The sequence below is a fragment of the Capsicum annuum genome, chromosome 3 (assembly GCF_002878395.1).
Source record: "Capsicum annuum cultivar UCD-10X-F1 chromosome 3, UCD10Xv1.1, whole genome shotgun sequence".
Taxonomy (NCBI): domain Eukaryota; kingdom Viridiplantae; phylum Streptophyta; class Magnoliopsida; order Solanales; family Solanaceae; genus Capsicum; species Capsicum annuum.
Window position 1 is genome coordinate 240,924,484 of NC_061113.1, and position 15,563 is coordinate 240,940,046.

Here is a 15,563-nt window from a genome sequence, read left to right on the forward strand (position 1 = left end):
TTTGATCGATTCTCACTAAAACCTAATTTGGTGTAATCAAACTTGCCCGGAGTAAAACTCACTATCTAATTACTATCATGAACAACTTTTTGTGTTTCAATTTGTGAAATCCCCAAGCTGAATGAGGGTGAATCTTCATTAGCCATTGAAGATAAACAAATTTGTACAAACAGTTTTTAAAGCATAAACCAAAAGCTAAACTCTTTGAAAAAGTTATCAATTTTTTAAATTAAATTGAGAGTATTGAAGTTAAAGTGTGATTTAAAAGCATAAACCAACAACTAACCTCTTTGAAAGGTTGAAATCAGTTGAGGTATTGAAGAATTAAGTTGACTCAAAATTTACTAGAGTGGGAAAAATTTAAGAGGAGTAATTTGTGATAAAAAAATATAAGCATTAAAAGAAAAAGAGAGATGGAGTGAAAAGAGGAGCTAAAATAGAGTGTGCAGGTTATAGCATATGTATCATGAGTAAATATGAAAATAGGAATTTTATGTAATTTTTAAAATATTAAGGGATACTATGTAATTTGTTGTCTTAAATATGGGATTTATGTAATTTTTTCTTAAAAAAATTATTTAAAATTTAACATATTAGTTACACAACTAAACTTTTTATAATTCTATGTAAGTGTTAGAAACTTGACTTGCTAATGTTTGAACTGCAGGGCGGAGCTAGTCCTTTGGTAGAGGGTTCAGAACCCTCTTCAATGGAAAAAATATATCATTTATATATGATTAAGAATTAAGATTATTTTTATGTATTTATTGTAGGTGTTGAATCTTTTTCGATTAAGTTTTCTTCAAATATTGAATTCCTAAGTTGAAATCTTGATTTTCTCTCTCTGAAGTTTCACATATATATGTTCGAAACTAAAGAGTACTATTTTTTAAATTTGAACTACAAATCTTTATCCACACTAGTACTTTCAAAATTTTCAACAACATCCACTTAATTTACTAAAATTATTTCTCCTTCTACCTGTCCGTTTGAATGGGATCTATTTATTTGTTCAGTTGGTAATCATACCAACTATGATATAATTTTCTTTGGCATATATGTTCTTTGCATTTTCCAATTATTTTTCATGAAAAATGTATGTTTAAATACAATGTTTAACTTTTAAATATCTTTTTTCAAACTTAACTTCAATTACTATTTCTTTTATAAAATAACACTCATGTCATATCAAAACATATATAAGTGAGAATGAAGAAATTGAAGCAGGCTACTCATGGTTGATATAGTACATGCTTTAATTGTGATTTTACTATATTACTCCTAATTAATTATTATAAGTCATTACGTATTAAAAAATTAATAATATTTAATAAAAAAATAGACATTTATGACATGAATGCTCAGTTACTTCAACCGTGATTTTACTATTTCACCCATAATTAGTTATTCCCTCCGTTTAAAAAAAAATGATTTAGTTTGACTTGACACAAAGTTTAAAAAAATAAAGAAGACTTTTGAATCATGTGGCCTTAAATTAAAGTTGTGTCAAATGTACCAAAATGCCCTTTAATCTTGTGGTCCTAAACATGCCATGTGGAAAGTTGAAATTAAAATATTGACAAAAAAGGAAAGGGATTATTCCTTTTTAAACGGACTAAAAAGGAAAGTAGATCATTCTTTTTTAAACAGGTGGAGTATTATAAATCATTTAAGTTTTAGAAAATTAATAATATTTAATAAAAAAAGGTAAAATAGACATAAAACGATAAATTAACTTTTGATGTTTTGAATTAACTTGGTGTCTTAAATTGGACCAATAAAAAAAAAATTCACCAGTATTTTTTATAATAATTTTACGATGTCACTTCTAATTAATAGAATAGAAGAAAAAATACTATAAATTACAGTAATTAAAAATTTAAATTATTTTTAAAAATATAATTGACTATCAATGTCACAAAAATTTAAATAACTTAAAATATTATTATACAAATTTCATCAATCTAAAAAATATAATTATATATGCCTAACTTAGAATTTATCAGCCAACCAAATAAATATTTTAATTAAATAATAAGATTATACATAACGTAGAATTTGTAAGGATCGATATTTAATCCGTTGGTAGCACGGGATAGCCAACTAGTATATTTATAATTATAAACGACAAATAGTTTTTTGAACGGTATAAAAGTCACTAAATTTTGACAACACAGCAAGTTTGACTAATTAAAAGCAGTAACAAAACTAGAAGTGTACATAAGTGCAGAAATCTAGGTTGGTTGTGCTGCTTTTCTGTCCCTAGGTTGACTATTATAGTGTCTCCTCTAATATACATCTCATAGAAAAACATTAACTAAAAGAGTAATTTGACAAATTAAAATTATTTTTAATCACTCTTTGATTTCAATTTAATGTTACTTTCTCTTTTTTGTTACATTTATCTCTCTCTATTTTTTAAGTGAAGGTAAAGAAAAAAATAAATATAAATAATTAATTAATTATTTCTTAATTTACTAAAATGACATTTTGAGCTAATGATTCTTAATAAGCACGAGAACTAATTATTATTATTATTTTTACTATCCACTATAAATATTTATATCATGGGGCTCGACAGAACTTGACTAGTCCAAACAACCTCGAGCCTTTAAAAACAACCAAAGGTTACAAAACTTGAAGGACAGAGAAAATAAAATTGGAAAATGGAAAGAAAGAAAGTCAAAAGTATATGTATGGATCGTAGCTCTTAAAATTGGGTGAATAAAATTAAACAAATCATATTAGAAGCACAACTTTTCTCCAATCAGAAGTTTTCTCATCTGGTCTTTCGTTAGATTGAAAATAAATTAATAAAGTAAATTTCAAAAAACCTTGAATTAGATATAAAAGAGATAGTGTCTATATTCACTTAAAAGGGCTGAACAATGTAATATATAAAAAAGAGGTATAAAATATTGAGAAAAATAACGTTATAATATTCATTCAGAATAAGAAGGTATTCACACCAGTGGCAGGGTAATACTTCTGCCTCATAAATCTGCCCGTAAATTATACTCTCACGACACGTAAGATTGCATTATGAATGCTACCAAGTGAGAAGACTTCAATACAACTTGAAAATTTTCATTTCTTTCGGTCCATGTTAAAAGAATCTATATAATTATACCTAAGAATATGATATAGCTATCAATAAAATAGGCGCAAATCATGAAAATCCACATTTTAAATCTCAATAAAGACAAAAGGACCGTTAATTTTTAGCGATCAAAGTTACTTAATACTTAAAAAAATAGTGACTATCTAATAAAATAATTAAAATAAAATGCAAGTTGATTCAAACGTCATCTCTACAAAAATGAATATATCTATATAATCAGACTAATTAAAATTACGTAAGTATGGATTGAATAGAGATATAGTACTACTAATTTATTGAAACAACATAAGATATATGAGAATAATGTAAATAATTTTTACAATATCACTAGAAACACTTAAAATTTTTCAATGATCTTTCTTACAACTTACACGATAGGGTACTTTTGCGACAACGGCATAAAATTATACATTTTGCTTTTTAAAATGAATTGATCTTTAATTTTGTCATTCAAATAAGTTGGTCTTCAATTTTTATCATTTAGTGATCGAACTTATACCTAGTATGACATAAACTTTTTAGAAACTGAAATCATGTCTGAACATAACTTGTGAAATATAATAATATAAGAATATATATTTATGTATTAGGAGAAAGTAATTGATTAGGATGACCATAAACTGACCCATTCCATGTCCTCGTACTCCTCTTCTAAAAGGAAAAAATCTATTTGACTTTGATGCTTGTTTAATTTCTTTTATTCTATTATACCAATATATTTTAGTATATTTCTAATACAAAAAAGGTAGTAATATATATATTAAGCGACAATTCTGAGATCTGCAGGCTATAAAAATGGAAGAAAAAAAAAATTCAGACTAAACTATATGATAAATCACAGCTAACTTAAAGTGCCAATTATTAAAGTTTGGCTTGAGAATTGCAAGGAGAAAAAAGAAATAGAGGGCAAATCCCAGTTGGAAAGAGATCTAGGCTGATTATTATGTAGAGAATAAAAATCTGAAACTAAGATCATTATAACTGAAAGAATGGTATCATATCTAACAAACAAAAGAAAGTGAAAAATACTTAGTTTAATAACTTAACCAACTATATGATGAGTTGACCAAAAATAAAATAAAATAAAATAAAATAGAGGTAGAGTTTTTGTCATTCTCCAAACAATAATGTGATGTGAAATACCCATTACTTAAGCTGCAAATAATACCTCAGACGTGGGTCTTACAGATCTTGGGTCAACGAACGATTGTTTGCCCTTCACACCACCCTCTTTTGTTTGTTTCTGGCCTTAATTCTCCATTTGTTATTTGATTTAAAATAATCATAATATTGATAATGTTTTTGAACAACGCGAGTAAGTGGTAAAATTGATGTCACGAGGTCATGAATTCAAGCCATGGGAAGCGTCTATTGCTGAAATGCACGATAAGACTGTTATGACAGATCCTTGTGGTCCGACCGTACCTTGAAGTTTGTGTGTACTAGGCTACCCTTTCAATGTATTCAAGCAATGAAATTTCTAACAGAGGAGGGATTTTGGAGAAGTTATTTGTATATATTAAATGACTTTTTAATATATATACATGATTTGAGTTAAAATCACTGAGTTGTGTCGAATAACATCGTAGCTCAACACTTGCCAACAACAGTGGTTGTAGCGGATTGGTAACTACTGTTTCATTTTTAACTAGAAGTTAGATTTGTCTCGTCTTTGTTAAGGTGCATTTTACCTCTGATGTGAGACTTTTCGCTCAATTTACAATACAAATATCGAACGGCGAATGGGACCCAAAAGAAAAGAATTTTTTGGATTAGACTTAAGCTAATCATTATGAATGTCAACTTTCATTCAACTCTTTCTCCTTATCATTAGCAAATGGTTCATTCTCTCACTGTCTCATAATTCCTTGTGTTTCCATCTGTAATGGAATTTTATTCAAAATATTGGGTGTTAATCATCACCACTCTGCTTCCTCTTATTTTCATCATCATCAGATACAAGAAGGCAAATTACCAAAATGGAAATGCAAAAAAATTCCCTCCTGGAAGAAGAGGCTGGCCAATTATTGGTGACAGCTTTAACTGGTACAATGCTGTTGCCAGTTCTCATCCTCCTTGTTTTGTTGAACAGCAAGTTCAAAAGTAAGTCCCATTAAAAACACCCTTTTTTTTTTTTTTTTTTTTTTCTCTTAATCTGATTAACCAGAAGGGGAGCCTTGGAGTAACTTCTAAAGTTTCTGCCGTGTGACCGGGTTCAAACCCTGGAAACAGTCGGTAAGACTGCGTACAATAAACCCTTGTGGTTTGTATGTTTGACATAAATTTGTGTACAGGTATGGGAAGATATTTTCATGTAGTTTACATGGAAAGTGGGCAGTGGTATCAGTGGACCCTATTTTTAACAAATTTGTAATGCAAAATGAAGGGAAATTATTCCAATCAAGTTATCCAAAATCATTCAGAGATTTAGTTGGGAAGAATGGGGTGATCACAGCACAAGGAGAACAACAGAGGAAACTTCACTCTATTGCCTCTAATATGATGAGATTGGATAAACTTAAGTTCCATTTCTTGAATGATATACAGAGAGTTATTCAACAAACACTGAATAATTTTCAAGAAAATCAAGTGATTCTTCTACAAGATGTTTGTAGAAAGGTATGTTAATTAAAACTCCTTTGATAAGTTTCATTATATTCAGCTTCTTATTTTCACCCGGCTTCTGGTATGTGCTTTGGTCTCGACTAATTCAGCTTTGTGCCGCGCAAGGCCCATTATAAGGAGAAGTGCTCATTAGCTAAAAAATAAAAAATCAACATGACTTGTGATGCAGTGGATGTGGCTACTACACGCTTGACCAGAGGTCCAGGGTTCGACCCTGGGTATGGAGAGCACAGCCACCTTAATGAGTCCTGCAACGCGCGATCCGGATTAGTCGGTCTCTAATGCAGACACCGGATGGGAAATAAAAAAAAAATTAAAATAAAAATCCATATCCAGGCTCGAGCCTGAGATCTATGGATAAGGGCGGAGGGATGCTATCCATCCCGTTATAGTTCTGTTATGTTTAACTAATTGTTTAATGGAAATTACGAAACATTGAATTAATTTTTCAGCTAGCAATTAATTTGATGGTGAATCAACTGCTGGGAGTGTCAAGTGAATCAGAAGTGAATGAGATGGCTCAGTTATTCTCAGATTTTGTGGATGGATGCCTCTCTGTTCCAATCAATATGCCTGGCTTTGCTTACCATATTGCTATGAAGGTAAAAATAATTCAAGTTTTTAGGTCGTTTGGTTAGGAAACAAGTTATCTTAGGATTAATTATCCATCCTCAATGTGAGATAAAACAGCGATACTACAATCACGGGATGAGTTATCCCATGCATTTTATTCCAACCAAACACGGGATAAGCTCATCCTAAAATTAATTCCAAGATTAGTTATTATACCTTATGCCTTGTACCAAACAACGTACGCCTGGTATAACGGAAAATATTTTCTAGAAAATGCCTGAAGCACACATTTACAGTACAAATATACACATGTTTTATTACATGGCATACATGTTAATAGCTGCTTGTTGTTAGTCTTGAATTATTTGTGGGAATTGAATGTTCATTTCCTTTTAAGATAAGAGTAACATATGGCTAGTTGAAAAGTCATAATAGAATTAATCATCAAGTGTCTCTGATCATATCTTATACTCCATTAATTGATGAATAGGCAAGAGAGAATATTATAATAAAGATAAACAAGATAATTGAGAAACATAGAAGAGAAGCATCCAATGGGAATGGTGTAATTTATAGACTGCTTGAGGAAGAAAGCTTACCAGATGATGCTGTTGCTGATTTCATTATAAACCTCTTGTTTGCTGGCAATGAGACCACTGCTAAAACCATGGCATTTGCTGTTTACTTCTTGACTCAATGTCCCAAAGCCATGAAGCAACTACAGGTAAATAACTATTTGCACTCTTTCTTCTTCTTCTTTTTATTTTGTTATACAAAAACAAACTAAATAAAATTCTAAAATCAACAACAACCACTATAAAATATCCGGTGTATTCCCACAAAGTGGGGTTTGGGGAGAGTAATGTGTTTGCAGTCCATACTACTACCTCAGATGAAATAGAGAGGCTTTTTCTAATAGACCCCACGTTCAAGACAGATAATAGTGTAACAAACAAAAACAAAAACAAAAAAGCACGCACACAACGGAATGGGATAACACATTTTTCGCTAATACAAAAAACAAGAGAGCCCCACGATCAGGGGCGGCTCTGCCTTAGAAAAAAATAGGCGGCCGCCTTAGGCCCCCAAATTTGAGGGGCCTCATTTTCCACGATAATATATTATAGATTTTTTTAAAAAAATAATATTATTTATAGAAAAATTAAATTTTTTTATATAAAAGAAAAGAATTATTAGAAGTTCATATATCTAGAGTATTATGTCTCAAGAAAGATTAAATGCATTAATTATATTATTACTTAAAAAAGAATAATTAGAAAAAATCGATTATATAATTTTGAAAATAGAGTTAGTAAAAAAAACTAGTAAAAAAATTTATTTTTTCTTACAAATTAAAGGCCTCCGTTTGATTTTCGTCTTAGGCCATCAATATGCTTGAGCCGCCCCTACACACGATAATACTATAAACTATCTATTCGAAATCATAGACATCACCGAAACACCACGAACAAGAAACTCCAGGCACAGATACAAACAAAGCCCTCTTCCCTACTGTTACGGACAAACTCCTACCCACTAACCCTCTACCCTAATTCGCATCATCCACACCTTCATATCAATATCAAGATCAAGGGTCATGTCCTTCGTAAGCTAAATAAAATTCTAAAATCGTTCATACGAAATGCGACTTAAGTCTGCTAGGAGAAGGAACTCCATGTCCTTAAATGTATTATTCCATAGTGTCAAAGCCTAGCTCTTGATGGGTGTGCGTTTCATTTACTAAATCTAAAAACATGTCTAAGCATGGCCTTGTTGGTGTTAAACAAACATATACCATCTGCGTTACCATATACAAAAAGCATGACAATCATTCTATGTTGCATGTTTGAATGTAGTATCACTTTAAATAGAATTTAATTAATATACATTATAGTATTATTATTATTATTTTTTAACCTTATTAGGTCTACACACTATTAGTGCACAGAACTTAGAACGCAAAAAGTTTAAAAATAAAGGAAGATAAAGTAAGCAAATTGATTTTAATTTTTATCTTGTGTCCCCAAGGATAGGATGAGCAAGATAGCGTTAGAAATTTGAAAGGTAGCAACTTTGATAATGAGGAGATGCTCACTTGGCAAGTTTACAAAGCCATGTCTTTTACTCAATGTGTAAGTACTCTACTCTTCCCTTCATGCTGATTTAACTTAGAATTCAGTAGCTTTAGCTCAAACTTTACAACTGTATTTTCTAAGATTCAAAAATCATAAACTAAAAAGTCTAGGGCTGTGATTGTGATTAGTATCATTTTTTATCCTCTGATAGAACTTGTATCTATTGACAGGTGATAGATGAAACTCTTAGGCTGGGAGGTATTGCAATATGGTTGATGAGAGAAGCCACAAACGATGTCGTATATGGAGGTATGTCTAGTTTCATCTAGCTCAATCCTTAACGATTCCACATTTACTATTAAATTAAATAAAATAAAATCATTGCTAATATGCAATAGGAGTGGAATTATATAGTGCATCAAATAAATGAAAAATGTCTCAATCTCTGATAATTAAACTTTTAGATGAAGCTAGCGTTTGTGCAATTCTATTTTTGAATATACTATTTTTAAATTATATAGTGGATCCGTAGATATTTTTGCAGGGCTCGAGCAACTTAGATATCACTCACTGTGTATTTTAATGGGTGTAGATTATGTTATCCCAAAAGGATGTTTTGTGGTTCCATTTCTCTCAGCAGTTCATCTAAATGAAAACATCTATGATGAACCTAGAATTTTCAACCCTTGGAGGTGGATGAATCCTGATAATCAGGTTAACCATTTTAACCTATATTTTCACCCCTTTTTATGGTTTTTTTTTTTTTTTTTTTTTTAATTACATAAATCTATGTACTGATGAAATTATTTTCCTTTTGTGAAATCATAATTGCAAAAATAGGAAAAAAGAAATTGGAGAGGTAGTCCATTTTTTGCCCCATTTGGTGGAGGGGGACGCTTTTGTCCTGGTGCTGAATTGGCTCGTCTTCAAATTGCACTATTTCTTCATTATTTTGTTACTACTTATAGGTACGCCATTCATATCTCTTATTATTTTCAATCGAATCTGTTCATCATTTTCGAAAGTTATTTTGTTACACATCATCATGCATTATCATATTAATTGTCAAAAAAAATAAAAAGATATAATATATAAACATGCCTTTTAACTTATTCTCAGATTACATCTATGACCTCCAACTTTGATTGTGCACAAGTAGACACTTAAACTTCAGGGACGGACCTACATATAGTTTTGGGGTGCTCTGGTACCCAGTAAACTCGACATGGAATATGTATAATTACATAAAAAAATATACGAAAATAGGTATAAAACATATAAATACACCCACTGAAACAAAAGTTGGTTGGGTGCACTAATATTTAAGTTGATCTTAAGCTTCGCCACTAATGGGATGTCTCAGGTTCGAACCTTTTGAGGTAATTTTTTTATTTTTTTTCAGCTTTTAAATTTTTTAAGCACCCACAATTCTTAAATCCTGGGTCCGCCACTGTTAAACTTGTATAAAATTGAACAAGTAGACACACACGTCCTATATGAAATATACATGTAGAATGCCATGTAGGACAAAAATCGATCATGTAGAACAGTAGTTAAACTTGTATAAAGTTGAATAAGTAGACACATACGCCATATGTGGCATATGCATATAGAACGCCATGTAGGACAAAAATCGGTCATGTGTAACAGTTTTAAAAGTAATTTGGCATGTACAAGCAAAGAGAGAGTGATGACGATAAAATATCGAATTTTCCATAAGTGAATATAAAAAATTACTAACAAGTACGTTCAATCAGTTGGAATAGAATATGGCATAACATGAACAAAATGGAATAGTCTTAACGGAAAATTCGAATTTTTTGCACTAAACTGTCTTTCAGTTGTCAATTATTGTGTATTAATGTCTTTTTTTATGTAGATTTTAGAACTTCTAATTTGTTTCTATACATTTTAGAACTCACATGTTTCACAAATTCTCATAATCTCTGTAATAGAACAAAGACATTTAATAATGCATTGCTCACGTGTCCACTCAGTAACAATCACCACCATCATCAAATTAGAAAATAAAAAAAGTGTTAACTTAAATGGTAAACGAAGGGAGTAGGCGATTTCTTCTCACTGACAATTTTAATAGACAAAGTTGTTACTCAATATTTGTATTAATGGAAAATAATTCATATCTGATAAAATAATCGAGTTGTACGTAAATTAACCCAAACACCTCGATTACGAAAAGATGAAGTGTCTTGATAACAAATTGGATGTTTACTGAATGTTTAGGTGGAAGCAAGTCAAAGAAGATCGCATGTCATTCTTTCCATCAGCTCGTTTGGTCAATGGCTTGCAGATACAATTAACCAAAAATTAAGCCAAGCCCCACACAATAATTAACATGTATTATTGCTTTCATTTGATGTTTCTCAAAATTCCAGTTTGCAATTAATCATATACTTACTATACTACACTACCTATTTGTTTGTTTATTTATCTTCATGTTGTGATATACTATACTATAATGTTATACTAATAATTAAAGATCATATATATATATTTTCTTGTATACTGGTTCAAGTGATTCCATGTGAACAATATTTATAGTGAAATTGAAGAGGAAACAAGCTTCCAACAGCATCATGTGACATGACCAACTTAGAGTTAATTGTATAATTAAAAATAATGCTAACAATAAATGTATGAAGGTTGTTGCCATTTTCAGCAATAATTTTGTTTGTGTATTAAGTTCTCATTTATATTTGATAAGAGTTAAAAAAATTGAGCTATAACTCATTATTTAGTTCATTAATACACAATTCATTTAAACTAAAATAACTTTTAACATGGTGAAATAATGATGTATATTATTGACTAACCTATTTTGATCTGTCTGCATTCGACGCAAATAGTTTACTTTCCGTAGACACGTAATTTTGTTCTTTTTCAAAAATATTTTAATTTTTTATTTTATTTTATTCACCTTACCATACTTTTGTTTAATTGATAATTTCTTTAAAAAAAATTAAAAATAATTAAATACATAGTATCTTTGCCACCTCACTATGCCACCTCAACACCTCACTTTCCATTTTTCATTGGATGCATGCAAAAGACACACACCCTACTCATTTTTTCACACGCCACCCTCATCTTTTCACATGCCACACTAACTTTTCCACATCCCACGCACTTATTCCCACAAGCCACCAATTATATGCTTCCACATAGGATAATAAATAAAGAAAAAGAAAAATCAAATAAAAAATATAAAAGGAAAATTCTAAAAAGGAAAAAGAGAGAGGCTTATTCTTTCATCATCATCTTCTCCACAATAACAACAATCACCAAATCATCTTCCTCACACGAACAACAAAACCGAGGGAGAGAAAGAGAGAATCGCGCGAGAGAAAAAAAATCGAGAAAGAAAAAGGGTCTAGACAATAAGAATCCAACGTAAACAGTGCTGGTGAACAGTAATAGAGTGAACAGTAACAGGGTGAGCAGTATTGGTGAACAGTGTCGGTGAAAAGTAACGGTGAACGGGTCATTCTTTCACATTGTTGAGTTGGATTGTTGGTGTTAAGGTTCGGCTCTATGTTTCCGGGTGCGGACTCTCTTTATTCAAATAATATTGAGTTTGAAAACTTCAAATTGAGGTCCAATTCTACTCTCTTTCTCTTTTTATTTCATTGTTTATTATATTTGGTGTTGGATTGAATATTGCGTGTTATTTAGTCCTTGTTGGTGATGAATGCGTGTTTATTTTGACTCGTGGTTGGTTTGCTTGATTATGGTTTGGTGAAATGGTATCTCGTTTGAGAATTAAAATTGGTTGTTTGGGGATAGAATTGAGAAATTGATAAAAAGTTGAATTTAGATTAACTTTGATTTATTGTTGTTTTGTTTAATTCGTAATGAGCATGAATATTGGTGGAATGTGAGAGAATTATGATATGTTGAAATGGATAGGCAAATGTCGGTTTAGATAGGCAAAACTTAGGAGTGATGTGTTTATTAAATGTTTTGAATGTTTAATGTGCGTGTGAATGTTTGGTTTCTAACTTATCGTGTTTAATTCAAATGTATTTATTTAGTAGGAAAATGCCTCGAGACACAATGTATTTATTCATCGGAGAATGCCCCGACGTACTATGTTGGCGGAAGACGTTCGTGAGGAAGGCCCAAGGCGTCGGGTAAAGCACAGGAGCGTAGTTAGTATTAGTGTAGGTTAGATAGGATTTATTTTTGCATTTTTCTATTTTGGACTGTATAAATTGGACTGGACACTATACTTTTGAATTTTTTTTGTTTGATTGTTTTATGTGTTTTGCGTGGTTTGTACATTCGTAGTATCAAAATTAGCCGATACGCTCCACCAAGCGACCATGGTCGAACCACGAGATCGAGGGGTGCCTAACACCTTCCCCTCGGTCAACAGAATTTCTTAGCCGGAATCTCTGTTCGCAAACCAATTTAAAGAGTCAAATGATTTTGAAAAGAATTTTTCAATGGTGACTTGGCACATCAGATTATGCCAAGTGGCGACTCTGAGTTTTGAATGTAAAAGGTCCTTTTCGAAACAAATTATCTTTATTTTGTCACTTTAATAATGAAAACCCTTCCGAACCTTAAACGATAATCTTTTTCGGAGTTAAAAAGGGGGTGTGACAGCTCTGGCGACTCTGCTGGGGATTTTACAGAATTCGAGCTTATTTTTTGGAGTTGTATCGGCTTAGTTTGGCACTATAGGTGTATGGACATTTTGTTTGTATTGTTTTGTGTTATTGTATTATCACTATTGAGTGCCTACGTGCTCTTTGTTTACATTTTTTATCTTATGTGTTACCACTTTATATTTGGCATCATGCGCATAACCCGAATCATTCTTTCTGCAACAAGTCCGTAGTACATGTGTTGTACACGACCTCTAGTTGAGTCACCCTTATTTTAGAAGGGGGAGCCGTCGGTGTTATGGAGTAGGTGAAAAACAAAGTAGCCACTATCGACCATACGCTCCCCCAAACAGCCTTGTTAGTGAACCCAACGTAGGTCAGCCTTTAGGTCATGCTTATGTGCATCATATTCAGACCTAGTGGGGTCTATTTGGTCCTTTGTAGGAGACTCACCTCTACAACATCCCTATGTGCTAAATGTTGCACCTTTGAGGGTAACATGACATTTTGACGGACTGATTCGGAGAAAGTATGTGTTAGAAGTAAAGTGTGTAGGCAATGAAAAGTCGAAAAAAAGGGAAAAAGAGAAAAGGCGAATCGGAAAAGAGTTTCGTAGTTTTTTAGAGTTTTTTTAATGGTTTTTGTTCTTCACAATCCAAAAATTCAAAAGATTTTTACCTTTTGCACTCATTTGTTAAAATAAAAAACATCAAAAGAATTTTCTTTTGTTTCCTTAAAAAGATTTTCCTTTCATATTTGTTGGTATCATTTTTAGGTTAAGTGTCAAATTGAAAACTCAAAAAGATTTTATTGATGTTTTTCATTTTCTGTTTGTGGTTGCGTCTCTCGAGTTAGGGTTCAGTCGGTTATTTAATCATTAGTTGTCCTATCTGGACGAACTACGCACCCCTGATTCTCCTCTTTCGGGAGTGAGATACGTAGGCAGTCTATTGTTGGTTCGGGAATCTTATTTGAAAAATTCAAAAAGATTTTCTTCACTCTATATTAGAGTAGGTGTCATATACTTCTTTAAAAGAAAACTGCAAAAAAAAAAAAATCTTTAATAGTTTCAATTTTCATTTTCATATGAAATTCAAAATTCAAAATCCCAAAAATATTTTCTTTGGTAGACATAGATTTCATTTTGTATAGGAATATGAAAAAAAGAGTCGTCACACCCCCTTTTTAACTCCGAAAAAGATTATCGTCTTAAAGTTCGGAGGGGTTTTCACTATTAAAGTGACAAAATGAAGATAATTTGTTTCGAAAAAAGACCTTTTACATTCAAAACTCAGAGTCGTCACTTGGCATAATCTGGTGTGCCAAGTCACCATTGGAAAATCCTTTTCAAAATCATTTGACTCTTTAAACTGGTTTGCGAACAGAGATTCCAGCTAAGAATTCTGTTGACCGAGGGGAAGGTGTTAGGCACCCCTCGATCCCATGGTTCGACCACGGTCGCTTGGTGGAACGTATCGGCTAATTTTGACACTATGAATGTACAAACCACACAAAACACGTAAAACAATCAAACAAAAAAAATTCAAAAGTACAGTGTCCAATCCAATTTATACAGTCCAAAATAGAAAATGCAAAAATAAATCCTATCTAACCTACCCTAATACTAACTACGCTCCCGTGCTTTACCCGACGCCTTGGGTCTTCCTCACGAACGTCTTCCGCTAACATAGTACGTTGGGGCATTACCCGGTGAATAAATACATTGTGTCTCGGGGCATTTCCCGACCAAATAAATACATTTGAATTAAACACGATAAGTTAGAAACCAAACATTCACACCCACATTAAACATTCAAAACATTTAATAAACACATCACTCCTAAGTTTTACCTACCCAAACCGACATTTGCCTATCCATTTCAACATATCATAATTCTCTCACATCCAACAATATTCATGCTCTTTATGAATTAAACAAAACAACAATAAACCAAAGTTAATCTAAATTCAACTTTTTTATCAATTTCTCAATTCTATCCCCAAACAACCAATTTCAATTCTCAAACGAGATACCATTTCACCAAACCATAATCAAGCAAACCAATCACGAGTCAAAATAAACACGCATTCATCACCAACAAGGACCAAATAACAAGCAATATTCAATCCAACACCAAATATAATAAACAATGAAATAAAAAGAGGAAGAGAGTAGAATTGGACCTCAATTTGAAGCTTTCAAACTCAATGTTATTCGAATAAAGAGAGTCCGCACCCGAAAACCTCGAGCCAAACCTTAACACCAACAATCTAACTCGACAATGTGAAATAATGACTCGTTCACCGTCACTTTTCACCGACACTGTTCACCAATACTGTTCACGCCGTTACTGTTCACACCGTTACTATTCACGCCGTTACTGTTCACGTTATTACTGTTCACCGACACTGTTTATGCCGGATTTTCATTGACCAGACCCTTTTTCTCTCTCGATTTTTTTCTCTCGCGCGATTCTCTCTTTCTCTCTCTCGACTTTTTTTGTTCTTGTAAGGAAGATGATTTGGTGATTATTGTTA

General features: G+C 31.9%; 1 protein-coding gene across 1 annotated transcript; it reads left to right on the plus strand.

Moving 5' to 3' along the window:
- The first annotated feature begins 4,832 nt into the window (after positions 1-4,832).
- LOC107866025 (abietadienol/abietadienal oxidase) lies at positions 4,833-10,886 on the plus strand. The gene is made up of 9 exons (XM_016712207.2): positions 4,833-5,224; positions 5,416-5,740; positions 6,199-6,348; positions 6,810-7,043; positions 8,353-8,451; positions 8,625-8,703; positions 8,987-9,108; positions 9,235-9,362; positions 10,639-10,886. Exons 1-9 carry the CDS (start codon positions 5,007-5,009, stop codon positions 10,724-10,726), a joined length of 1,443 nt encoding a protein of 480 aa, XP_016567693.1. The 5' UTR covers positions 4,833-5,006; the 3' UTR covers positions 10,727-10,886.
- The last annotated feature ends 4,677 nt before the right edge of the window (positions 10,887-15,563 follow it).

Excerpts from the sequence above, each read along its gene's own strand:
- LOC107866025 (XM_016712207.2), top strand. The coding sequence starts at position 5,007 with ATGGAATTTTATTCAAAATATTGGGTGTTAATCATCACCACTCTGCTT. Across the intron at positions 8,704-8,986 it reads AAACGATGTCGTATATGGAG|ATTATGTTATCCCAAAAGGA; the intron begins GTATGTCTAGTT and ends TAATGGGTGTAG. Across the intron at positions 9,109-9,234 it reads GGATGAATCCTGATAATCAG|GAAAAAAGAAATTGGAGAGG; the intron begins GTTAACCATTTT and ends TTGCAAAAATAG.